General features: G+C 45.8%; 1 protein-coding gene across 1 annotated transcript; it reads right to left on the reverse strand.

Moving 5' to 3' along the window:
* Positions 1-14,628: 14,628 nt before the first annotated feature.
* On the reverse strand, positions 14,629-23,765 carry LOC112643338 (zinc finger protein OZF-like). The gene is made up of 3 exons (XM_025421295.3): positions 23,488-23,765; positions 19,623-19,749; positions 14,629-18,388 (listed from the first exon to the last, which is right to left on the reverse strand). The coding sequence occupies exons 1-3, from the start codon at positions 23,518-23,520 to the stop codon at positions 16,902-16,904; spliced, it is 1,647 nt and encodes a 548-aa protein (XP_025277080.1). The 5' UTR covers positions 23,521-23,765; the 3' UTR covers positions 14,629-16,901.
* Positions 23,766-26,616: the final 2,851 nt, after the last annotated feature.

Raw genomic sequence — 26,616 nt, forward strand, 5'->3', positions numbered from 1 at the left:
CCCCGCACCGCCCCTACCCCGGCGGGGAAAGAGGAAGAGTGTCCCAGGCCGCAGATATTCCAATATTCGTCTCCCCTCCGCCTGGAGCTGGGCTTAGTGCGGAAGAGCCGCTCCCCACTGCGGTGGGCTCCAGGAGCCTGAAGGGTGCCCAGCAGGGGCAAGCGTCCTGGGCCTGTTTTGGCCCCCAGCCCTGTGTCGTCGAGAAAAGATCGGTAGTCTGGAGACGGTCACCTGACAGCCCTGAACCATGAGGGATGGCAGAGCAGGTTTGCGAAGGCAACCAAGTACCTGCAGCAGGACATCACCCCCAACCTCCTGCACCACGTTTGGGAGGCCTGAGCTCACGGATGACTCAGGCGAACAGCTCAAACAGGAACAAAATCAAGCCTCAAAGCTCCCACACGCGATCTGAGATCTAGCTTCTTTTGCTAGCTGCCGAGACCCCTGACCCCGGCTACACAGCCACAAAAAGTGTCAATTTCACGTGAAAAAAAATTACTCTGTTCGGAGATGGAGCGGACTCACAGATTCCGTGGGTTTCTTGTAACCGTAGGTCAACCACTGGTCCCCAGCAGGACCCCATCTTCACAACTCCAGATGCGGCCATCTGGTTGACCCTGGAGCATGGGCACAGACCCCCCAACGCTATAGAGGTTGCAGACCTTCTTCCCAGCTGCCCGTGCATTTGGGGCCCATCCACTGGGGTCCTGGATCGGAGCGTGAGTCCCACGGAGGTACCACCGACCTGGAAAGCTTAGGTGATCCCCTTCCCTCGCGGGATGCCTGCGAGTCCCCGCTTCCAGATTGGGGCCTGAGGAGAACCGCAGAGGCACCCCCAACTCCCCGACCCCACGCAGAGCCGCGGGCGGCCCTGGTCCCTCAGCCTGGCCACCCTGCACACCCCGTGACCGTCTTCACTTCTGGATCAAAACAAACCTCGGAAAACCGAGCGTAACCGCCTGGAACCGACGCGGGTACGTGCACCGCCAAGGCCTGCCCTCTCCCCACCCGCGTGGGGTGTGGCCGTCCATGCACGTCTACCCGTTGGGACCTGGAAGAACTTCCGCAGAAGCGTCCCCAACCACCGGACCCCACGAGGAACCGCAGCCGGGCCCTTGGCAACTTATCCCGGCCTCCCGGCAGGGTCCCCGCCTGTATCCACCTCCAGGAGCAGCCGGCCCTGGGTGCAGGTCTCTCTCTCTTGTTCCCCCGCGGGATCGCAGCCAGTTCCTGGGGGCGAAGGACCCGCAAGCAGGGGCTGTTCGAGGCCCCTGCGGCCCCACAAGTCCGTTCTTCACCGCAGCTACGACTCCGTGGAGCTGCGCATCCAATCTCCAGCGAATAGATGGCGACGACGCGCCGGCGAGACCGGGAGGATCCGGCCAGCGCCGCCGGCCTCCTGTGACCCTACCTCGCGTGTCGCAACCGAATCCCGTCCCTCGTCGATTTCGCCGGCGCTCCGGAGGGAGGAAAGTCTAAGCGCGGGCGGCCCCCACCAGATGGCGCCCGAGAACCGCGCGAACGTCAGCGGGACGGATCATCACCGCCGGCCGTCGAGGGAGCACTGCCTGCCGCACCGACGTCTGAGCTCCTTCCGCCCCATCTTGGACTGCGTTTTTCCAGCCCTGCCTCGGGCGTCCGCCTCAAAGTCCCCAGACCGCACGCCGGGAGCCCTAGAGGCCCCGCTGACGGGCGTGGTCTTCCCTGAGCAGCCCGAGCGCTTCCGAGGCTCCCGAGAGGGCTTAGAAAACTTTTGCGGGTGGGCATTGTAAAACAAACAAACAAACAAACAAACAAACACAAACACGCAAGTGCTTGCAGAGTGACCAGGGACGGTTGAATCGTTTTAGTTCTATCATTTCCGGCGGAGGAAATGATAAAGCATGAAGACAAAGCCCAGAAGCCTCGAAGTTGATTGATAGACGACACCTTAGAAGATCTTTCCCTGCGTATACAACGAAATCCAAAGACACAAATACATGTTTGGAATATCAGTGCAAATGTAGTTTAAAAACATAAATTTCGGTGTTACTTACCATAATAATAAAAAAAATTAAGGAGCATAAATAGCCAGTTTACTAAATACAGTACTTACCCATCCATGCAATGCAACACTATGTGTGTGTGTTTGAAATGAAGGGTTGAACTATTCTGTGAATAAAAAACGTAGAACTTTTTTGCTGTAAGCAAACAAAAAGAAGTATTTCTCTTAAAAATGGGTGTGCCAAAGTAGAATCACTACAGTAATTTCAAAAGACAAGAATAAAATTAGCAGACAGACACACTGATCAATAGAAAAGAAGAAACTCAAATAAATAGACTGTTGGAGAAGGTCTGATTTACCCTTGAGTTGAACCCCAACAATTGGAGTTTCCTCACTTCTCCTGTCCTTGGAATGTATGCTGTGCCTACTGTCCCCAGTGGGAGCTATTTCAAGGACACGGCCTTAGGGGGAATATAGTGTTGTTGAGACCATCTGGATGGTATATATGACTGAACGCAGTCAAGATTTGGTGGATGGGTAAGGAGATCTACTCCTCTGGTGGCATCCAAGACAAGCCTCATATATTATTTCCCTTGCTTATTAAACCTGCCATCTACCCATCTGGGTGGCCTTACCCTTTGGTTGGTCTCTTCCTGCCCTCTGTATATAGGGGTTCGTTTCAGATTATACCCAGGAAGCTCCCAAGGAGCTTGCAAATTGATATTTGCCCAAGCCCAACTGATTTTTGGCAAATATGCAAAAGCAATTCACAGAGGAAAGATGGCTTCTCCATAAAATGGGATTAGGGCCATCAGACATCAACAGGAAAACATGTAAGCAAGCAACCAACCAAAACCCTCTTGACCTAAACACTCAGCCTCCTACACACAAACATAATCTCAAAAATGGATATTGCAATTCAATATGTATTGAAATGTAAAACTAGAACACACTTAGGGAGAAAAGTTCTAAGAAAAATTTGTGATATAGGGTCAGGCAAAGAGATTATAACACTTGCCGTAAGATGATCCATAAAAAGAATGGAGACAGAGGAAGTCATCAAAATTAAAAATCTAGGCTATATAAAACATCTTTGAGGAGGACAAAACAACAAAGTACAGAGGCTGTGAAAAAATTTATAAATCAAACATTCACTAGGAATGTGTAAAGAACTCTCAAAACACATCAATATTTTCTTAAACAAAAAACCCCTTCAAATGCAAAATGGACAAAAGACACAGAACAGACATTTCACCTGAGAGGAAGAGATCCAGTTGGATGACAAATGAGCACATGAAAAAATGCGAGCTGTTTCCAGGGAATGCAAATAAAAATCATAGCAAGATATCAGGACACATCCATCAGGATGCCTTAAACAAAATGGGGGAACAGTATCAAAACGCTGGTGAGGTTGTACAGATATTGTGTCACTCATGCATCACTGGTGATGTAAAATGGTACAGCTGCTCTGGAAAACAGTGTTGCAGTTTTGAACACACAACAAAAACAAAAACTACAAACTTATTAGTGTCTTACAACCCAGAATCTCAACCTCTGGGCTTTGATCCCAGACAAATGAAAACAGATTATGCAGTAAAGGGTTGCCTGAGCAGGTCTGGGATATTCAGAACCTACACATTCCAATGAATCATCTGATCTCTCCTGGCTCCTGGGAGGAAACCCCTAAACTGTTGGAATGTCATACCTAGTGACTGTCTTGTTTAGCTGGGCTCTTGGGTACTTAAGGCTAATAATGTGATTTTATGGTGGTGGCCCTGGGCCATGTATCAGTTTGACCTCCAGGAGGTCAGCTTCTGTGGAGTCCTAGAAGTCCTTCTAGGAAGTGAGGCATCAAACCCAAGGCTGGTCTGGAGGACTCCATCTCTGGGCCTGACAACACATGTTCACAGAAAATCCTGGACATGAATGTTATTAGCAGCTCTGTTCACCACAGCCCTGAACTGGCAACAACCCTGATGTCCTTCAGGATCACGTGGTTAAACAAATAGTTGTGGGGAGTAGCCACAGAAATGGAAATAAATGTTTGGGTATACATATCAAGGGAAGAAACAGGCAGGACTAGGCAATGGATTATCTATGGTATGGGGAGATACAGGATAAAGAAACACTTCCAGAGTATGGAACAGGGTCACTAGGTAAATAGTACTAAAAGCCATTCATATGGGAAATCTGGGACAGCCAAGGCAAGGAAGGAAGAAGGCCATGATTTTATAGCTGAACCATTTTTAATATGGTGTGTTATGACGCATCCAATTCAGAAAACCAGTCAGGTGGTTGTATATCCAAATCTGAATGGAGATGGAATCTGGGGTTTAGAGAGTTCATTATTATTATTATTATTTTTTTTTTTTGAGAGTTCATTATTAATGTCTTACAAATGGACTGGATCACCTAGAGATTGCTTTTAAAAAATAAATAACAATGACAGACTCTGGTAAGGCCCTGGGTTGAGCTATGGATGCACTTTAAATTTTAACACCCAGGCAGAGGAGCCTATGCCAGCAAACAGTGCTATGGAGGGGCATCAAGAAAGGCAGGAATTAAAGGAGAAGCTTTTGGTTGTCAAGAGCCAGCGATGAGAGTGTCCTAAGGAAAAATAAGATGAGTGGGCCATTTACCTGGACTCTTCTGAAGGAAACCAGAACGTAACACTCCAAAAAGGTGCCTCTTTGGCACATGGAGTCTTTCATATTCATGAGCCTTAAGATATAGAAGATGCAAGAAGAATGCTCTGAAAAGATACCCTTCGTGTACCACAAAGGAGGAAGAAATCATTAGTCACCAGAGATGGCAGATGGATGCAGGAACTGGGATGAACAATCCATACCAACAAACCTTATTAAACTAGCCTCTATCTTTCACTTCTTCACCATGAACTACCCCAACCCTTTGTCTTGTCAGATCTTCACAAATTTATTGATTATTTGTCTTGAAGGTATAAATATTTCCTGCTCTGGTCACTTCTTCAGGTTTTCATTCTCTTCTGAAGGCTCCCTCCTTTGTACCTTAACACTTACTAAAATGTGTATGCTTTTCTCCTATTAATGTCTTTTTTTTTTTTTAAAAGATTTTATTTATTTATTCATGAGAGACACAGAGAGAGAGAGAGAGAGAGAGGCAGAGACACAGGCAGAGGGAGAAGCAGGCTCCATGCAGGGAGCCTGACGTGGGACTCGATCCCGGGTCTCCAGGGTCATACCCTGGGCTGAAGGCGGCGCTAAACCGCTGAGCCACCCGGGCTGCCCCCTATTAATGTCTTAAGTCATTTCCTATCTTAGGTCCAACCAGAGTCTAAGAGGGCAGAGGAGACGTTTTCCTCTCCTACAGGTGCTAGAATGTCCAGTAATCTGGTAAATAGGAAGTGGGCATTAGATGTTCGCCACAGAACTCATTGGTGTTTATGGCAAGAGAGAGCAGTTTTTGGAGCAATCTGGTGGATGACTTGAGTGTAGTGAAGAACGGATGTCAGGTGAAGAGGTTGGAAGGAGCCATGCTGAAAAGGCAAGTAGTCACAGAGGTTTGACTTTGAAGTGGCTCAGACAAATTGGGATCTCAAAGAGGACCAGCTATGTGGTAGTACTGGAATTTTTAAAAAGATTTATCTATTTATTTTAGAGAAAGTGTGAGGACATGGATCAAGTGGCAGAAGGAGAGGGAGAGACAGAATCTTAGACTCTGTACCAATCAGGGAGCCTGATGCAAGGGCTTGACCTCATGATCCTGAGATTACAACCTGGGCCAAAACCAAGAGTTGGACATGCAACCAACTGAGCCACCCAGCTGTCTCTGGAATAGTTTTTTAAAAACCCATAGGTTTGGGCAGCCCTGGTGGCCCAGCAGTTTAGCTCCGCCTCTGGCTTGGGGTGTGATCCTGGAGACCCAGGATCGAGTCCCACATTGGGCTCCCTGCATGGAGCCTGCTTCTCCCTCTGCCTGTGTCTCTGCCTCTCTCTCTCTCTCTCTCTCTCTGTGTGTGTCTCTCATGAATGAATGAATGAATAAATAAATAAATCTTTAAAAAAAACACATAGGTTTTATTATGGGTGTGTTTTTTTATTTTTTAAAAGATTTTATTTACTTATTCATGAGAGTCACAGAGAGAGGCAGAGAGAGAGGCAGAGACAGGAGAAGCAGGCTTCATGCAAGGAGCCTGATATGGGACTCGAACCCAGGACTCTGGGATCACACCCCAAGCTGAAGGCAGACACTCAACCACTAAGCCACCCAGGCATTCTTTTTTTTTTTTTAAAGAAAGATTTTATTTATTTATTCATGAGAGACACAGAGAGAGAGAGAGAGAGAGGCAGAGACATAGGCATAGGAAGAAGCAGGCTCCATGTAGGGAGCCCAATGCAGGAATTGATCCCAGGACCCTGGGATTATGCCTTGAGCTGAAGGCAGATGCTCAACTACTGAGCCACCCAGGTGTCCCTGTGTGTGTGTTTTAAAGAACAGTTTTGGGTTTCTAGCAAAACTGAGCAGAGAGTACAGAGATTTCCCATATGCTCTCTGCTCTGCCTTCACTGCTCCCTGCCCACCAAATACACACACACACACACACACACACACACACACACACATGCACTCAGAGCCCCATCCCACCCCAACATGAGCCTATCAACATCCTCCACCAGAACAATGTGTTGGTTCCTCCTGAAGGACATCTTGGTTGCTTCCAACCAAGTTCTGGCAGTTATGAATAAAGTTATAAACATTGGTGCACAGGTTTCTGTGTGAACATACTTTTTTGACTCATTCGGGATCAATAAATACCAATTTATTGCTGGATCCTATGGTAAGAGTATGTTTTATTTTGAAAGACACTGTGATAAAGGACTAGTACCTAAAATCTTTTTTTTTTTAATTTTTATTTATTTATGATAGTCACACACAGAGAGAGAGAGAGAGAGGCAGAGACATAGGCAGAGGGAGAAGCAGGCTCCATGATCCGGGAGCCCGACGTGGGATTTGATCCCGGGTCTCCAAGATCGCGCCCTGGGCCAAAGGCAGGCGCCAAACCGCTGCGCCACCCAGGGATCCCTAGTACCTAAAATCTATGAAGAACTTACCAACTCAACACCCAAAGAACAAATAATCAAGGGGGCAGAAGATATGAAAAGACATTTCTCCAAAGGAGACATACACAAGAAAAAATGTTCAACATCACTCTGCATCAGGGAAATATAAATCAAAACCACAATGAGATATCACCTCACACTACTTAGAATGTCTAAAATCAACAAGCAGGAAATGACAGATGTTGGTGAGGATGAAGAGAAAGGGGAACGAACCCTCGCATACTGTTGATGGGAATGCAAGCTGGTTCAGCCACTCTGGAAAACAGTATAGAGGTTCCTCGAAAAAGTTGAAAATAGAGCTACCCTATGACCTAGCAATTGCACTACTGGAGATTTACTCCAAAGATACAAATACAGTGATTCAAAGGGCTGTACAGAATTTTCTTATTCTCAGCTTCCTGTCTTTGACAGGAATGTCACTCTCCTGACATAAGGAAGACAATTTCCCATGGATCTCAGGGTCCTGTGATGTAGTCTCACTTTGGGCTCCCTGGTCTGTGAGGAGCTTGCTTCTCCCTCTGCCTCTGCCTCCCTTTCTCTCTCATGAATAAATAAAATCTTAAAGAAACAAAACAAAATACTGCAGAGCAACTAAAGCTGCTGTCAAATCTTCCATCAAGGCCCACGTACTTAGGCTGTGTGTAACCCCAAGGATGTAAAGAAAATTGGTGAGGGGGTAGGGAAGACTTTTTTGGTGTTATGTCTACATTCAGCAGGTGTAGGGAAAAGAAAAATGATGTTCCTTCTATTACCCTTCTGTGTTTTTGGCTGAGGTCCATGTAACAGAAAGACATATTAGAGGGAGGGAAGGAGGAAGGGGGAGAAAGAAAGAGAGAGAGAGAGAGAGAGAGGAAGTTTAGTAGGCCATGCAGTGCACATCTCCAGGAGAAACTTAAACCAGAAGTAACTCAAAATGGTGGCTCAAAATTCCAGTTTCTATAGCATCAACAAAGAACAATTAAGTTGTAGAGAAATGTCAAAAGAAAAGCAGCTTTAGGGTTCCCAGGTTGGCATTTTTTAAAAGATTTTATTTATTCATAGAGATGCAGAGAGAGAGAGGCAGAGACACAGGCAGAGGGAGAAGCAGGCTCCATGCAGAGAGCCTGATGTGGGACTCGATCCCGGGACTCCAGGATCATGCCCTGGCTGCAGGTGGCGCTAAACCGCTGCGCCACCGGGACTGCCCCCAGGTTGGCATTTGTGAGAAGGGAAATATATGGGAGGAGACTAATGTAAGGTTTTGAGTATAGGTTTCTCTGGTGCTTTCTCTAGGCTGATAACAATATCTTCTTTCTTCCTGGTCCAGAGAGGGTACCCTTTTTTTTTTTTTTTTAAATATTCTATTTATTTATTTGAGAGAGACAGAGTGAGTGCATGAGTAGAGGGAGGGGGTAGAGGCAGAGCAGGGAGCCCACAGCGGAGTTGGATCCCAGGACCCCAAGATGATGACCTGAGCTCCACCAACTGAGACAGCCAGCTAGATTAATTTTTAAAAAAGATAGCTGAGCCAGTACACAGTTTATAAACATACATCTCTATAAATTATTACAAAATTTAAGTTACTATAAGTGCTGGAAAGTCAACTAGGTGAATATGATAAAGTATAACCAGTGTACTTGACCTAGCCTGAAGGCTCAAGGAAACAATTCTTGAGAATATATTTTTTATGTCTGGAATAAATATTGTGCAATGATCTACAAAATGTAGAGTGTTGGGAAGAGTATTCCAAAAAAGAGAAAGTGCCTGAGAAAGAATGGTGCTAGGAAGCCATGTGAACATTCTAGAAACAGAAAGGTCCAGATGGAATGAAGGATACTTCATGTGCACATTATCAAGCGTCCTTTGTAAATGTTTCAAAGCATTTTTAGTTCTTTTATTTTTTAAACATTTTTTCTTTTTTTAATTTTATTTATTTATGATAGTCACAGAGAGAGAGAGAGAGAGAGAGAGAGAGGCAGAGACACAGGCAGAGGGAGAAGCAGGCTCCACGCAGGGAGCCCGATGTGGGACTCGATTCTAGGTCTCCAGGATCACACTCTGGGCTGCAGGCGGCACTAAAACACTGAGCCACAGGGGCTGCCCTTTTTTTTTTTTTTTTTTTTTTTAAGATTTTATTTATTTATTCATGAGAGAGAGAGAGAGAGGCAGAGACACAGGCTGAGAGAATCAGGCTCCATGCAGGGAGCCCAATGTGGGACTCAATCCCTGGACTCCAGGATCACACCCTGGGCCAAAGGCAGGCACTTAACTGCTGAGCCACCCAGGCATCCCTAAACATTAAAGTTTCATTAATCTTGACATATTTTAAAGTCAGGCCTACTGGACTCTTTCCAACCATGTTTTTGCATCTCTTGGCTCAATCAGAAGATAGATTGATTCCTGGAGAGTGTATGCACAGGAGAAGAATGACTTAGCCAACTTCTTCTACTTGGGATTTGGGAAGTCTTTGACAATGCGACAGATTTTAACATAACCAGGTTGATGTCCATTTTCAGGAATGTCTCCTCTATAAGGAAGTTACAAACTCAAGGGACATGGAGGCATTTCAGCCAATTCAGAATACTGTAGAGGGAAGGAAAAGAAAGGAAAGCAGGGGTAAAAGTAGGACAAAGAGGGACAGGTTTAGGAGGATTCACCAGTGATGAAGGTTTGCGCTTATCATAAATTACCTAATGCCAGAGTTTCTAAGTGGCCCCTGCAATATTGTTTATTTGCAGGACAAAAAGGAAATAAAATTCTGATTAATTGATGACCCTCTTTCTATACTTGATATGGAGAGGCTCCAAAGCAGTTTACACTCAAACTTGCCTCCCTGAAAGATGTTTAGATAAGGGTACATTCTTAGATAGATCCATTGCCAAAATGTCAATAACCTAAGATGAAAGTGAAAGGCAACAAGTAAACTTAACACTATTGCTAATAAATCCTTGTAAAAAAGTCACAGTCAAAATTATTTTAAATCAATTTACAACATATATTTTGAGGACGATATCTAAGAGCTATGGAGAATAGATGAACCAACCAATGAGAACTTTCAAGGGCTTTTTATTCAGACCTTGCTGCAACAAGGTTGTCAGGACCCATCACTTGCATTTCGGCAGGTTCTCAAAGGCAAGCAGAGGAGTGGTAAAGCCTTACAGTTTAAAAAGGTAAGACTTCAGGTATGCCTTGATTGGGAAGCTGTAGGTGGGCTAAATAGAATATGCATCCTACATGTTTGGTTAAGGGTACATAATTGGTCTTCTCTGGTCGGTATTATGTTGCAAACAAAAATGAAGGAATTTGTCCATCATTAATTATGTCCTGGCTCTGACACCATTGTTACTGGGGTCATCCTTTGGCGTCCTGAATTGTTGTTAGGTATAGTGGTATAATTTCCTATAGGTTTCACTTCTAGATAGCTGACATCTCAGGCTGGTCATATAGATAATGAGTTGGTTTTCTGTGCTGGTTACCAGCAACTGTAGGTCTGAGTTCTATTTTTCTATGTGGTCTGGCAATTGTCTGTTTCCATATTCTCTCAGTCCCACTCTGGTCAGAGAAGTTGACCAATTTGGGGAAAATGCGAGATTCAAATCTTCACTGCTTAGGGATTGTTCATCTTCATAATGGTATTGCAAGATTGGCTTAACCTTTTTATTGATGCATCATCATGGTGATCATCTGACAACAGTGCAGTTGCACAGAAACATTTAAGACTCTGGTCAAGCAGACTAGTATCATGATCACTAGGACAAAAGCAAGCAGTTAATAGTCCCTTGTCTGTTTCATAGATCCAAGTACAAAAAAGTATTAGCAATAGCACAGATTCCACCATGACTAGTCAACAAGAAATCTAGAGCAATGAGACTGTCCATCACTTGTGTCAATGAGTTGAGATAAATGTTTACTACATCTAGAGCAGAAGTGGTGTCATTTAAAACTTCTGCCAAGGCTAGTGATAGATTTATTGGTCTTTTTTTAAAGATTTTATTTATTTATTCATGAGAGACACACAGAGGCAGAGATAGGCAGAGGGAGAAGCAGGCTCCCTCCAGGGAGCCTGATGCGGAACTCGATTTCAGGACCCCAGGATCACGACCTGAGCCAAAGGCAGATGCTCAACCACTGAGCCACCAAAGTGTCCTAGGCTTATTAGTTTTTCCCATTTGTAGGATTCCCACTGATGGCAACACTGCTCACATTGTTCATATAAATAATGAATTAGTAATTGCCTCAGTGTGCTGAATAATAGAATAGACCTCATTTTGGAAATTACATGAGTTGGATTTCCAACGTTGGTGATTTATAGAACTAGGGTCCTTCATGTATGGACAAGTCTCAGGATATTATTCCTACAGTACACGAGGTGGTAGTCTGAATCCTACGGGTCCTGGCCACAAAAGAAGTGATTATCTGTCATGGGCACATAGACATCTGAGAACAAAGGATTTCATGACATAAGGTCAGAACTAGGCGCTTACATGACTGTGTTACATTTTTGGATCTCTATCGTTCTCTTCCAGGTATTAAGTATTGGGCACATTGCTCTATGAAGATTGTTGAAATCAAACTTAGAATCACCTGGGGTCTGATAAATAGATTGAAATAATCAGTTATTTTTCTGGGAGAGAAGGACACTAGCAATGTCACACATTGATTTATGTAAAATTAACCTTCATGTCTGTTCAAGTGGAAATGTCATCCACTGTAATTCCCTATAGTCTCATTTGATGCAACCTGCATGGCCCAGAGGTTTTATTATGGCAGGCTGGTGATGAATGGCATATCCAGCAGTAAGACTGAGGGCAGTGGCTACTGTTAGGGATAATCTAATAAAGGTGTTAGAATGAGTATGTTCTGACCTAACCTAAACTTATAATAGAAGAACGAATAAAAGGGCCATTAGTGGTGATGACAAGGGGTCTGTGGAAAATGAGAAGAGGAACAATTATAGGCAGGCAGATTAAAAAACTAAAACAGTAATTTATAAAAAAAATAAAATAAAAAAAATAAAACAGTAATTTATTAGATGTCTTGCTCTGAGATATTGAGTGGAAGCTGGCATCTGTTTGTTCTGAAAGTCTTGAGTCACCTGTCTGCTTTTGAAGATCAGCTTAGAATCCTGTTTGCAGTCTTGGATTGGAGGAGACTTCCAACTGTGTGGAATTCCAAAATTTGTGAAACATGAACCAGAGTGATATCCTGGAGTTTCACTGCTTTATTTGTTGTGAATAGCACCTGGTAGATTCCTTCCAATGAGACTTAAGAGTAGTTACTCTCTGAGGTCTATTCTGATAAATGCAATCTACTAGGTGAAGATCATAAAAAAGCTCTTTAAAACATATTTTCAGGAAGTGGCCTTAATCAGTTCGTGATAGCACTAGATATAGTATGTGAACACCTGGTAATATTTTGCCATGTCTGCATGTAGCGGAGCAGCGACTAGTATTGGAAATGAAATCCCTCGACACATGCATGGGTCTTCCACATTAGTGATTCATAGGAGGATAACTGAATGAGTGGACTACATGGCCATAGGTCTAGAGGGAACACTTTTGGCCAAGGGAGCTCAAAGGTTTCTGAAAGTTTTGCTGATGTTAATAATGCCAGTGGTCTGTTCAACTTTTCTAGATTTTGAGTGATAAAAAGAAGTGCTGTTTTTGAGTCAGGGCAACTGCCTTATAGAGTTCTTATATAAAGTTTCCCGTAAAATGTGTGACATGATCACTTGATGTAGATGTAAACATTGGGATGACCCGGGTTTGGAAACAAAATCAGCTTTTCAGTGACTAGAAGAGCTGTAGCTTTTCAGCAAAGAAATGCTTTAATCCATTCTGCAAATAGACATAAAATAACCAAAACATTTAAGTCCCATGGAGGGTAGAAAATCCATTTGAAAGTGTTCAAAGGGCCCTTGAGGTGTGGCCACCACTTATCCAGGTCTCCATGGTGATGTTTGCCTGGTCCAAGCCATGCAGTCGCTATTTGCCACGCCAGTAGGGACCAGAGCTTCAGGAAGAGCCAGGTAGGAACCTTACCCACCCCCTTATGTCAACCTCAGCCCCTGCAAGTCCCCCTCAGGTATAAATATCCCAACACTGGGATGCCTGGGTGGCTCAGTGTGAGCATATGCCTTCGGCTCAGGGCCATCTGCCTTCAGATTCCCAGGATCAGGTCCCGCATCAGGCTCCTTGCATGGAGCCTGGTTCTCCTCCGTCTGCCTATGTCTCTGCCTCTCTGTGTCTCTCATGAATAAATAAATAAAACCTTAAAAAAATAAATATCCCAACACTCTCCCCCAGTGGTCTTTTGTCCCCCTCTCCAAAGGCACTGGTGCACTGGCTCCCCACCCTTAGGACAATCATCGCTCTTCAAAGACTCTCCATCTGAGCCCCTTTCCTAGGCCATGAGTTCTTTACACCCTCAAATAGCCCCACAGGCAGGTTTGCTCATCATCTCCATTTTATACAGCTGGAAGCTAAACCCAGGCAGGGCAGAAAGCTTCTCTTTGTGATCTCCAGTGAAAGATGGGGATGGAGGAATCAATCCCAAGCCCATTCTTCTTTCTGGGTTCCAAGTACTCTAGGGATCCCAATCAGCTTCCTCCCTCTGTCCCTAGGGCACCCTGCAGACCCTCTCCTTCCTAGATGCTGATGGCCCCCATAAGACTTTGCTAAGGCCACCATAACACATTACTTCAGACTGGGTGGCTTTAACAACAGAAATGTATTTTCTTACATATTCGGAGGCTACATAGCTGAGATCAGGGTGTCAGCAGCACTAATTTCTCCTGAGACCTCTCTCCTTGGCTTGTGGGTGGGCATTTTCTCCTTGTCTTTTTTTTTTTTTTTAAGATTTTATTTATTTATTCATGAAAGAGAGAGAGAGAGAGAGGTGCAGAGACACAGGCAGAGGGAGAAGCAGGCTCCATGTAGGAAGCCCGACGTGGGACTCAATCCTGGGACTCCAGGATCACGCCCTGGGCTGAAGGCAGGTGCTAAACCACTGAGCCACCCAGGTGTCCCTCTCCCAGTGTCTTCACATGGACTTTCTCCTGTATGTCTGTGTACTAATTTCCTCTTAAGGACACTAATCACACTGGATTAGTGTCCACAGAATTGCCTTTATTTTTACTTAAAAAAAACCCCTATTTCTAAATACAATGACATTCTGAGGTACTAGAGATTAGAACTTCAACATGTGAATTTGGGAACATACAATTCAGCCCATAACGAACATCTTTTCATAGGGAACTAACAGGGAGGAGTTTTCATGATGATATCCTCGTTTAACAGTCCTCAAATCACAGCCCTGTAATTCAGGTATTGCATTCTGAGGTTAAGTTAACACAAGAGAATTAAAACATATCCATATGAAGAATCATAAATATCTATACAACTGTTTGATAAAGCCCAAAACTAGTAACAGCTCAAATATCTGAAAAGGATGTATAGTGGTTTATCCATAGAACATTACATTTCTTGACAACATTAAAAGAATGAACTAATTATATAGACCCATCAACAAATCTCAAAATAAATATATCAGATTAGGACACCCAGAGAAAAAAAAACTAAACATTTTATTTTCATGTAAAATTACAGAAAATACATATGAACCAAAGAAGAAAGTAAAGCCACATTTTCCTGGAGGGCAGAGAAAAAGAGATAATTAAAGGGCATGAGTGAATATGGAGTGACATGCACATTGTTGATTGTGAAGATGGTTTCATGGGTTTACATGAATGTCAAAACTCATCAAATGATACAGTTTACATATGGACAATTTATTAACTATACCAAGAAGACATTAACAGAATTATAAAAAAAATTCTTTGGTTTCAAAAAATAAAGTTTGGCAAACCTATATTGACCCTACCATATCCCTTATAATGCCGAGGTCAGCACCTTGCCTCAGTGGCAGCAAATACAGGGGAGTAATGAAACCCATTTCCACATGAGTCCTCAGGAATTCAGGCTAGGTAACAAAGCCTGCACTGTTGGACTCAGATCTTCCTTCTACCTTTGTTTTCCTTCCTGTGCAGCAATGGCCTGATGGTGAACAATGCAGATAAACTACAGGAATCTGTAAAACTCTTAGTTTTTTTTGTGGGGGGAGCAGGGGAAGAGCGCACATGTGAAAGTGTGAATGAGGAGGCAGGGAGCGCACAGGGAGGAGAGAGAATCCCAAGCAGGCTCCATACTGAGACTTGATCTGTACATAGAACTTGATCTCACAACCCTGAATCATGACCCAAGTGGAAACCAAGAGCCAGCCGCTTAGCCAACTGAGCCCCCCAGGCAGCCCCCCCACCTCCCAGATTATTTCCTGACAAGTCCCTCAACTACACAAGACTCACAGCTCAGGAGAATCTGAGAACTGGACCTGCTCATCTTTCACAGCCATACTGACTGAAACAAGCAAATGCCTATTCATTCATTCATTCATTCATTCATTCATGAGAGACACAGAGAGAGGCAGAGACATAGGGAGAGGGAGAAGCAGGCTCCATGCAGGGAGCCCGATGTGGGACTCAATCCGGGGACTCCAGGATCATGCCCTGGGCCGAAGGCAGGTGCTAAACCGCTGAGCCACCCGGGCTGCCCACAAGTGCCCTTTTAAAAAAGGCACATTTCAACCAGTTTGGTGCAGTCTCCTGTACTCTCTATTCATCTACTACTTGCGTACAATTAGGATTCCTCCTATAATCTTTCAGCCACTGGCACCACCACACAGAATTCTGGACATTGGTGTCCATCACTCCTCTGCAGGACCTGGGAACAGATTTCTTCCCCAGTGCTGAGCACAATGCCATATTCCCAGCAAACCAAAGAACAATTTTATGTTGTTCCCAGAAGTACTGGAGGTTGTCACCATTGCACCCCTTCAGGGGGAGCTCTGACACCACAAAATGTCCTGCCACCCAGGCTACAATTTAACCACAAAATCCAATGTAATTTCCTTTGAGGCATGGGGCAACAACACAAACAAGAGCCAAACCAGAGAGAGGACTACCACTCTTCCAGCCCTCTGATGCACACAAACATTGGGGTGCTCACAGGAGCTGTTTCTCCTGTCTTTCTGTTGCTCCAAATCCATCCCATAGAGTGAATAACTCTCAAAATAAAGGTGACTTACACAATAAGGGCTTTGTTATAGCACAAATCAGATTAATGGAGGAAGGCTGTTCCTGGGTTGGTGACTTGGGGGCTAGAAATGCCATCACAAGAGTCACCAGACCAATAATATCCCTAAAAAAGGTGACTTTTCAGGTCATCAGCAGAACTCAGATGGTGTCCTCTGGACCACAACTGGGCCATCCATGCCTTAACTAATCAGAGAGAAAGGAATGAGTACTCTGGCTTCCCACACGTTTACCAGTGAATGGGCAAATACCAAGGTTAACTTCCCTGAACAGGTCAGGGTAGATAAATGATGCACGTGTGGACATCTGCAGGTGGTAGAGGTAAACGGGTGCTGCTACAGAACCAACAGTAATAAAAATCTGACACAGGACTATGCTCAACATACCTGGAATTTTTTTTTAAGATTTGATTTATTTATTCATGAGACACAGAGAGAGAGAGGCAGGGACACAGGCAGAGGGAGAAGCAGGCTCAATGCAGGGAGCCCCATGTGGGATTTGATCCCAGGAGCCCAGGATCACACCCTGAGCCGAAGGCAGACGCTTAAGCACTGAGCCACCCAGGCGTCCCCATACCTGGAATTTATTTTGATGTTTGGATGTATGAGACTCAATTTAGGCAGATGGCACCCTCAAAAGAGATCTCCTTGAGTGTTGTTATACTGAACAAGGAAATACATTTGCTACACATCTAAGTTGTTTTTCCCATGTGAATTTTGTGGTAATCAATGAGGTAATAAGGCCTTTGGCTAATGGCTTTCTCATTCAAGACATTTATGATGCCCAAACCAGTATGAATTCTCTGGTGTCGAGTGAGGCCAGAGCTTTTACTAAAAGATTTCCCACACTGGTTACACTTATAAGGCCTTTCTCCAGTGTGAACTCTCCGATGGTCACTGAAGTTGGAGCTTCGTCTAAAGGACTTCCCACACTCACTGCACTCATATGGCCTTTCTCCAGTGTGAACTCTATGGTGTTTAAGGAGTGCAGAGCTTTGGCTAAAAGATTTTCCACATTTGCTGCACTCATAAGGCCTTTCTCCAGTGTGAACTCTCAGGTGTAGAACAAGGCTGCAATTCTGGCTAAAAGATTTCCTACATTCACTGCACTCATAAGGCTTTGATCCTGTGTGGACTTTCTGATGTTTTAAGAGACTGGAATTGTAGGTAAAGGATTTCCCACATTCATTGCACTCATAGGGCCGTTCTCCAGTATGAATGGTATGGTGCTGCAAGAGTGCAGAGCTTTGATTAAAGGACTTCCCACATTCACTGCACTCGTAAGGTTTTTCTCCAGTGTGAATTCTCTGATGTTGAATGAGGTTAGATCTTTGACTAAAGGATTTGCCACATTCTCCACACTCAAATGGCCTTTCTCCAGTGTGAACTTTCCGATGGTTATTGAGGCTGTAGCTCTGGCTAAAAGATTTCCCACATTCACTGCACTCATAAGGCCTTTCTCCAGTGTGAACTCTCCGATGCTGAAAGAGGTTGGAGCTTTGGCTAAAGGATTTCCCACATTCCCCACACTCATAAGGCCTTTCTCCTGTGTGAACTCTTTGGTGTTTAATAAGGCTCGAGTTATGGCTAAAAGATTTCCCACATTCACTGCACATGTAACATCTTTCTCCAGGGCGGACTCTCTGGTGATGGGTAAATGTGTGCTTGTGGCTGAAAGCTTCTGTGCAGTCTCCCCAGTGGTGTTGAGTCTTTCCCTTGGGGAAGGCCATCCTGCATTCAGTTCCACTGTTTGACTTCTCTCCAGTGTGTGTGGCTGGTTGCTGGAGGAATCCTGAGCTGGCCAGGAAGTCCTTTCCAACCTCCCCACAGATAAAGGGCTTCCCTGAAACTTGCAATCTGCAACTCTTGACCACCACTGAAGCTCTGCTTATGTTGCTTCCAAAGGGCTGATCTCTCACGTGCTGCTTTTTGTGATGAAGGTTTTCACTGAAACAGAATCTTTTCCCATGTGTCCCATTGGTATATAGTTTCTCACTGAATTGTGTTTTCCAGTGCTCAGCCAAGTGAAAACTGTCTTTCAAGATTGGACCACACACCTCATAGGGGTTGGCCTTCTGGGAAAGAAGACCTGTTTTGGGAATCCTGACCTGTGATACTCCTTCTACAGAAACGCTCTGCTCAGAAGGGGCCTTCTCATCCTCTGCTCCATGCTCACAACCTGAAAGCAGGAAATGCTGGTGAAGTGCACAGTGACTTTCATGGGTAGGCAGCTGGTACACAAGTGTGTCTAACAAACCCAGAAATGAGTCCACAAGACTGTTTACAGGATTTGAGGTTTGAATTCAGCAGCCTTGGGCCACTAATGATCACAAAACAGGGGTACAGGAGCATTTGTGAGGTGAAAGAAACACACTGGGGAGAGACAAGGTCTACACATAACTTTCAACAGGACCTAGTCTGCTGTGCAGAAGGGTGTGTTCAGGCCCAGGAGAATTCAATAGTGAAAGAGAGGCCAGAGTTCAAGAATGTACATACACCTCATGACACAATACATAGGAGCCAATGAGAAGAGTACCCTAAATGGAGTAGTGACTAAAATGGTCCAGATGTGGAGTCCAGAGAGGTGCAGATTAGGCCTGGACAGGAAGTAAGAGTATAAGCGATGAACAACAGTTGACTAGTCACCTAAGTGTGAAGAATGGGGAAGAAAAGGCAGATATGAAGTGTGGGGACCATTCTCATTACCAACAAAAGACCAGTCATGTGGGATAAGTTTCTGGTGTTATGTGTACACAGCCCTGTTCAGAGCCAGGCTTCCTCTGAGCCCATCTTGCTGCAGCTGGGTTCGTATCTAATGTGTGAACCACAACGGACTCTCCACCACAACCACAAGACAAGCAACTACGTGGTCCTGGGATGATGCAAGTACTAATAAGAGAAAGACTGGGGAGATAACCGAGCACTGGCCAAGAACAGCTCAGCACATGCAGCATACAGGAAAGAAAACTTCCAAAGAGGGTCTTGCAAGAACAAACTGGTCTATGTAACAGTGATGGTCAGTGATGGCAATTTATGGCACGAAAAGGAATGAGGATATGTCAGCCAGAGGAAGAGAGTAGAAAGTGGAACCTTTGGAGAAATTGGATACTCAGGTGCTTTGTAACTGAATGTCACCTGGAGGGGAGAAAGCACGAAAAGTGGGATCCCCTGGGCCGACTGGAACACTCCTGACCCCGGTTCCTTTTCTGAGAGGTTTAGGAGTAGCTGGTGTCAGGGCTGTTCAAGGAGTAGCAGTGCACACACATCTCAGCCCAGCCCAGTACACTGCCTACTTGAGGAAGTGGGGAAAGAAACAGAGACCATGATCATGATGGGAGGACAGACCTGCCCTTGGCAAAAAAGGAAAAGGGAGAGAATCGTTCAGGGCAGAAAGGTGGGGTTGAGGGTCTTACCCAAGGAGGTTATAAGTGCTAAGTTCTCCAGCATCACATCCTGGTACAGGTGTCTCTGAGCCTCATCAAGAAGATCCCATTCTTCCCAGGAGAAATACATGGCGATATCCTCAAAGGTCACAGTGCCCTGTAAGATGGAGACAGATGAAACCATAAATAGCCTTTCCCTAAAAAATGGCAATCCATCCCCTCCACACCTGCCCCTCACTCATCCTCCTCTTAAGTATCCAACACAGAAGAGAAACCAGGCCCCAGCACTGCTGATGCCGCTGTCTCCTCACAGGCCCGTTGATCATAGGCACCGGCCATCAGTGACAAGACAAGGCAGGTGGATAAAAAGGTATCAAACAAAGGTCTGGCACAGAGGCACTCACTCATTTCTTTTCGTTTCATTTTTTAAGATTTTATTTATTTATTTGACAGAGAAAGAGAGCATTGTAGGTAGAATAATAGTCACAGGGAAATAGAAAACCAGGCCCTCCGCGGAGCAGGGAGCCTGATGTGGGGCTGGATCCCAGGACCCTGGGATTGTAACCTGAGCCAGAGGCAGATGCTTCACTGACTGAGCCACCCAGGCACCCCACTCAGTCCTTTCTGCTAAGCAATTCCCCTAGTATGGACAAACCATGCAATTCTCAATACCAGGGCCTGGGGCATCAGGCATACTCCCTCTATAAGTACACATCATTCTTTAGATTGCATATCTCCCACTTTTCCAGACACTGCCATATGCCCATGGCTACCACCAGCTTACTGCCCTGCATATCTTAGGCATCTCTTTGGCTTTACAATTATACATAACTGTACTTCAATCACCTCCTCTTCACCCCACTAGTGAGGATGGGATTGAGTGCTAGGTTTACAGGGATGGCCAAACATAGACACCTAACACTGGACAGATGAAATTGACAGCACTTTTCTAACCATACATATTCACAATGTGGGAGAGGAGGATGCCACAAGCCACACAGGGCCACATGGGGGTTCCACTCTGGGAAAGAGTGAACAGCTAGTGGTTTTTAGACCCAAGCTTTGTAATATCAATAGAAAGAGGTCCTCCTGTCTCCCCTGGGAAGATGCTGCTGACTTATCCTAGTAACTCCATGAGCAGGTAGAGAACTGAAACCAACTACAGAGGGATAAGCAGGAACTGCTTCAGATCCCTTTGGTAAAAACGCTGTTTGGTTAGGAGATCTTATTTCTGGGAGCAGAGTGGGAGGAGAAGCAGCACTGTGGCTATTTGAGATCCTCAAGGTTTCTAGACATCAGTGCTGCACATAATATTGGGTCTTAATTTTAGACCTGGCACTGAAACCTGACAACAGCATCCACAGGACTCCTTGCAAATTCAAACAGGACTGAATGCTACTGACTTCCCAGGATGCCCACTAGCAGTCACAGCCCTAAATCCTTCTACGAAGGCTTCACTTCTGGAGTCTGTTCCTTGCCTCAGACATGAGGATCTCAGAAAACCATGGCCCTATTCCACCATATGCTGCACTTTGTGTCCACCCCCCGCCCCCCAAAGCAATCACAACTTCCTTCATTCAAAGGCTAGCTTCATCAGTGGTCGACCCCAAGCCTTACTGACTCTCACAAATGACCACATTTGCCATTTGCCCTTGACCTTATCTTCCTGGCTGAATGAAACAGGGCCCCAACAAGTCCTCACAAGGCTCTGGTGACTGCACAGAGTGATGAATAAGCACCCAATCCAGTCTACACAACATCTTGCCTCAGTTATCTCTTGCCTCCTTGTCCACCTCATTCATGCCCACCCTTGCCTTGGAAGCCTTGGCCATGTGCCAGAATATCCTATCCCTGACACACACACTCCTTTCAGGGCCATTTACCTGCCTCACTTGTGTTGTTTTTTTTTTTTTAATTTTTATTTATTTATGATAGTCACACACACACACACACACACACACACACACAGAGAGAGAGAGAGAGAGAGAGAGAGAGAGAGAGGCAGAGACACAGGCAGAAGGAGAAGCAGGCTCCATGCACCGGGAGCCCGACATGGGATTCGATCCCGGGTCTCCAGGTTTGCGCCCTGGGCCAAAGGCAGGCACTAAACCACTGTGCCACCCAGGGATCCCCTCACTTGTGTTTGTGAAGCTTCAACCCATCACCAAGGTACCTAGGCAAGAGGACCAGTCCACAGTCCCCACTCTCCTGCACCTGGTCCCCTAATAGGTTTACAATCATAACCCGACAATTACCCACCCCAATCGTGAACACTCTGAACCCTTCCCCAGACTCCTGGATCTGTATACAACTACCCCCACCATGCACCCATTCAGTGGTTTCTGAAACACTCCAGACTGTCAATTACCTCAATCAAAGCTCCTAACATCCCCTTCCCCACAAAGAGTATTACTTCTACTATATTCTTCATCTTAGATAATGGACCTTCCACTTCTACAACTGCTCAGACCTAAAACACTGGGGTTATCCCTGAGTCCTATATTTCACTCCTCCCTCATCAGAGAATCTAGTTGCCCCTTTTAAAACATGCATCCAGAATCCAACTACTTTTCTGAAACCACAACTCCGGTCCTTAAACTCTCACCTGAGCTTTGGCAGTAGCCTGATCTTCCTTCCTTCTTCTGTCTCACAGTCTGTTCTACACTCTGCAGTGAGGTGGGGTCTGGTAAGACCTTGTAAGATCACTTTCTGCCTCCAATTCACACCTCCCCATCACCTCCAAAAGACACACCCAACTGCTGAGTCATTCGTCTTGACTCCTGTCCCCCTGCTCTTTGTTCCCACCTAAAAGGACACTTGTGGTTTTTTTCTTTTTTTAGACACACACACACAGAGAGAGAGAGAGGGGCTGAGACACAGGCAGAGGGAGAAGCACGCCCCCCGCAGGGGGCCCGATGTGGGACTGGATCCCGGAGCCCGGGATCACGCCCTGGGCTAAAGGCAAACGCTCAACCACTGAGCCACTCAGGCATCCCAAAAGGACACCTGTGTTTTTCTGCACACTCTCGGTTCAGTTACACCTCTAGGCATCTGCATATCGTGGAACCAGTTCCTGGTGCAACAGTTGCCAGAAATAGGAACATTTTTATATAAAGCCTGCCATGGACTTAGGGCCCTGTGCTTGGGGTTTCCCCAGGACCCCCAGACCCAGGCCTGGGGGAATGACACTTAAAAGCCCCAGGACACCATAATCCAGAGATCATGTGGGTGGTGGCCAAGGCCAGTGAGTGGTTGCGACATTCTCCACCGACCTGTGTAATGGGAGCCCCTCTGCCAGAATGGGAACCTGTGCAGAGGCTGGCAGTGGGGGAAAGGGTGCAGGGTTTGTTGGGCTCATGTTTCCCGTCTCCTTCCCTGGCCCTGGAGTACAGGTGACTTCATGTGGCTGAGCCTCAATGCTGTGTCCCCTCTTGCCGACTGTGCCACCTGAACTAAGATCCAACCTCCCACGGCCTCAATGCCCTCTTCAAGGCCATCCGGTCTACTCTTCCACTGAACCGCCTTCGGGAAAAGTTTAAATCCCTAACGGAGACGGTGTCTCTCCTTTGGACAAAACCCCTCCTGGTATCCAGAGTCCTTACCCGAAGGTACCGCAACTCCGCCCGCCAGTTCTGACATGACCCGCCTCACGCTCCCTGTTCCCCGACCTCAGAGTCCTCCCGCCTCAGGGCCCCCTGCAGCCTCTGCCCCAGCCTGCCCCTCCCCTGCAGGCCGCTCCCGCACGCCAGCGCGCTGACGCTCAGAACGCGGGCCCCCGCCCACCGGCGCCTCCCTGTCCGGAACACCCGGGTCTGGGCCGCAGGGACGCGACCAGGCGCCCAGTGCTCGGGCCTTGAGGGTCTGGGTGGGGAGGGCCTGGGGGACGAGCGTTTACCTGCGCCGGGGCCCTGGGCGCGGCCGCCGCCATCGGACTCGGGGGGCGGGGCGGACGGACACCCGGGCTGGGGGGTCTCTGTCCTGGACCCCGTGCGGGGCAGTCTGGGCGGCGTCGCCGAGCCGTGGACCCCAGTCTGTGCGGCGGGGACAGCGGCTCCCTTAGCACCTTCTCGGTTAGTCACCCGGACCCTGAACCTGCGCTCCAGAACATTAGCAGATGGACAGCTATGAAAGAGGCAAAAAGACCGCCAGGGGGATGAGGCCGGAAGTCCCGCCTCGACTTTAGGCGCATATGCAGAAACGATTCTTTTTCTTTACCTTCATAGGTCAGGGATGTAGTCCATCGACGTGCGCTCTTCTGGGTAATGTAGTTCGCAGACACACAGGACGAGGATAGGACACTCCCATTGACCTCTGAGAGGAAAGGCCACGCCCCCAAGAGGGCTCTGGCAATTGGGGTCTCACGTCCCAGGCCAGAAGGGCTTGGCTCTTCCGTCAATGATCCGTACCCGGATTTCTGGAGAGTGGTTTAGAGACATTATTTCAGACTCCTTGATGCTCAGCGTGGTCCCAAACTAAAAATATTTTATATGCTCCCAAAACCTACAGATCGAAATGCACATATCATTCTATAGAGTCGTTTACATACAAAATGTGTTCCTGGAAGCAGAACCTAGGTAACGTCAAAGTCAAGTACACCCAGAAGCATTAGAGACAGTTTTGTTAGTCTGTGTATTTTTGGTCAGGAACAAGGCAAAAATACTTCATATAGAGACATGACAGAGAAGATATAGAATGGATGTGAGGCAACCCTGAAGCAAAAGTTTTAAAAAAGAAATGCATCCGTAGAAAACATCTTTCTAGTCTAATTATTAATTTTTGTGTTTAATTCATTGAACAAGACTTTTATCCATTTAATATCTTACTTTACATCCTAGCATAAACCTAGTTCCTTTTATGAAGCTACCATCCATCAAAAAAAAAAAAAATAATTTTTTTTGGAAGGGAACAATGGCTGCAGTGTACAAAGATGGGGCATGTATGCAAAGGTAGCTCTTCTTTTCCAAAGAATTGGGGTACTTAAAACCCTGATTTCTGGACGCCTGGGTGGCTCAGCGGTTGGGCGTCTGCCTTCGGCTCCGGGCATGATCCTGGGATGCCGGGTTGAGTCCCACATCGGGCTCCCACTGAGGAGCCTGCTTCTCCTTCTGCCTATGTCTCTGCCTCTCTCTCTCTCTCTCATGAATAAATAAATAAATCTTAAAAAAAAAAAAAACCAAACCCCTGATTTCATCTCATTGTTTGGAAGTGATTAATCATTTCTCTTGCAGGGACTGGTCTTTTTTTTTTTTTTTTAAGATTTTTTTTTTTTTTTTAATCTGACAGAGAGAAAGAGCACAACCAGGTGGAGCAGCAGGCAGAGAGAGAGAGAGAGAGAGAGAGAGAGGAAGAAGCAGGCTCCCCTCTCAGCAGCCAATATAGGGCTCCATCCCAGGACCTTGGGATCATAACCTGGATGGAAGGATGACACTTAACCGACTGAGCCACCCAGACACCCCGCAGGGACAGTTCTGCATGAAGAATTGGTTTTACAGTATTACCTCAGAACTATAGTTGCAAAATGAAAATTACAGAAAGCTACTACCAATGGCTATGTAGTGATTCAAAGGTGGTGGCAGCCAGAGCATTGGTGAGACATCAGTGGATGGGGAAAAAGTTAAGACCTCAGAGAAGATTTAGCAGTGATGTCTTGAGAATAGGAATATTTAGGTTGAATGCATGACTAGAATGATCACTCTGAAGATTTTCTCCAAAATGAACTCTTTCTTCATTCTTGAAAACATTGTGCAGTATCAGTGGAGGAAAGAAACAATGTAGACAGAGTAGACAGAATTACAAAAATATACAGAAAAGCTGAGGCTTACTGTATAGTGTTATCCTTTTAGAATTGTGTCTGCACATGTGTGTGTCATTCTGTCTGGGTCCTTAATTCAATTTGTTTTTATAAAAGTTGTTTGTTGTGGCAAAAGTAAAGACACACTTTGTATACCAATCTGCACTATGCTTTTCTCACTTAATATATATCTTGGACAACCTAAAGCCACTTCCTCATTTTATATCCACACTTCCTTATTTCCACATATATGAGACCTAAATCTGATTCTTTTAAAGGACTGCTGTGCAGTTCGTGGTCCTTTTGTTCCATGGCTAGCCAGCTGGCTCAGCTACGAATCTCTCCTATGGGTCCCAAGATCCTTCTTCCAGGCCCACAGAAAACTCTGTGAAGACTTCGACGGTAGTCCCTTGTCCATCTGGCCACTCTCAGGGGTCTCCTGTACTGAGAACTGGAGCAGGTATTAAAGGTATTAAGGCCAGGAGGTTGGTGACACTGACACAGGCCTTAGCTTCCAGATCCTTATGTTTGGGGTGCTGCTTGGTTGGAGTGCCTTCCTTAGGGTCCAGAAGGCAGAAGCAAGGACCACATTATACTGGCTGCATCCTGTCCATAAGAGAGTGTAGCCAAACCAAAGGACAGTTCATCTGCCAAATGCACAGCAAGCCAATAAAAGTTTCCAAAGTGAAGAAAAACAGGTCTTTTATTGGTGTGGCACCACCCAGGAGAACAGGGAGCTAATGCTTGAAGTCCTGAACTCCCTAATGGGAGGAGGGGTCTCCAGAAAAGGTGGATGCTATTGACTGGAAGCCCATGAAGTCATGTTAACAGATGTTACTTCTGGTGCCCTTTCATCTGGTCCCACAGAGGTCTGTTCTATCTCACAAGACTTAAAATCTGAAAAATATATTAATTTCTTATATTACAGATTTCATTAGGTACATCTGGTGATTATGTGTTTAGGATAGTGCTGATCAGCTGCTTGTATGTGCCTAAACTAACCATTTATCCATGCCTAAGTTAGCAGGGTTGCATTCCTTTATGTTCTTTTGAATGATGAGCAAGTATTCATACCTCTTGGGCCTGTGTCTACATGTTCCATGACCAGTCCAGTTGTGCATGGAGACAATATGACTTACAGTGTTCCTTCTTTCATCCAAACTAACAAGATGGATGCTAGCTTCAACAGGTGCTCAAGATTGTCCCACATGCAAGGACACTGCCAGGTGTCAC

This window comes from Canis lupus, chromosome 1, assembly GCF_003254725.2.
Source record: "Canis lupus dingo isolate Sandy chromosome 1, ASM325472v2, whole genome shotgun sequence".
Taxonomy (NCBI): domain Eukaryota; kingdom Metazoa; phylum Chordata; class Mammalia; order Carnivora; family Canidae; genus Canis; species Canis lupus.

Coding starts and splice junctions, on each gene's coding strand:
- LOC112643338 (XM_025421295.3), bottom strand. CDS start 23,520: ATGGCGGCGGCCGCGCCCAGGGCCCCGGCGCAG. Junction 19,750..23,487: donor CGCCCAGGGCCCCGGCGCAG/GTAAACGCTCGT, acceptor TCCATCTTACAG/GGCACTGTGACCTTTGAGGA. Junction 18,389..19,622: donor AGCACTTATAACCTCCTTGG/GTAAGACCCTCA, acceptor TCCTGCTTTCAG/GTTGTGAGCATGGAGCAGAG.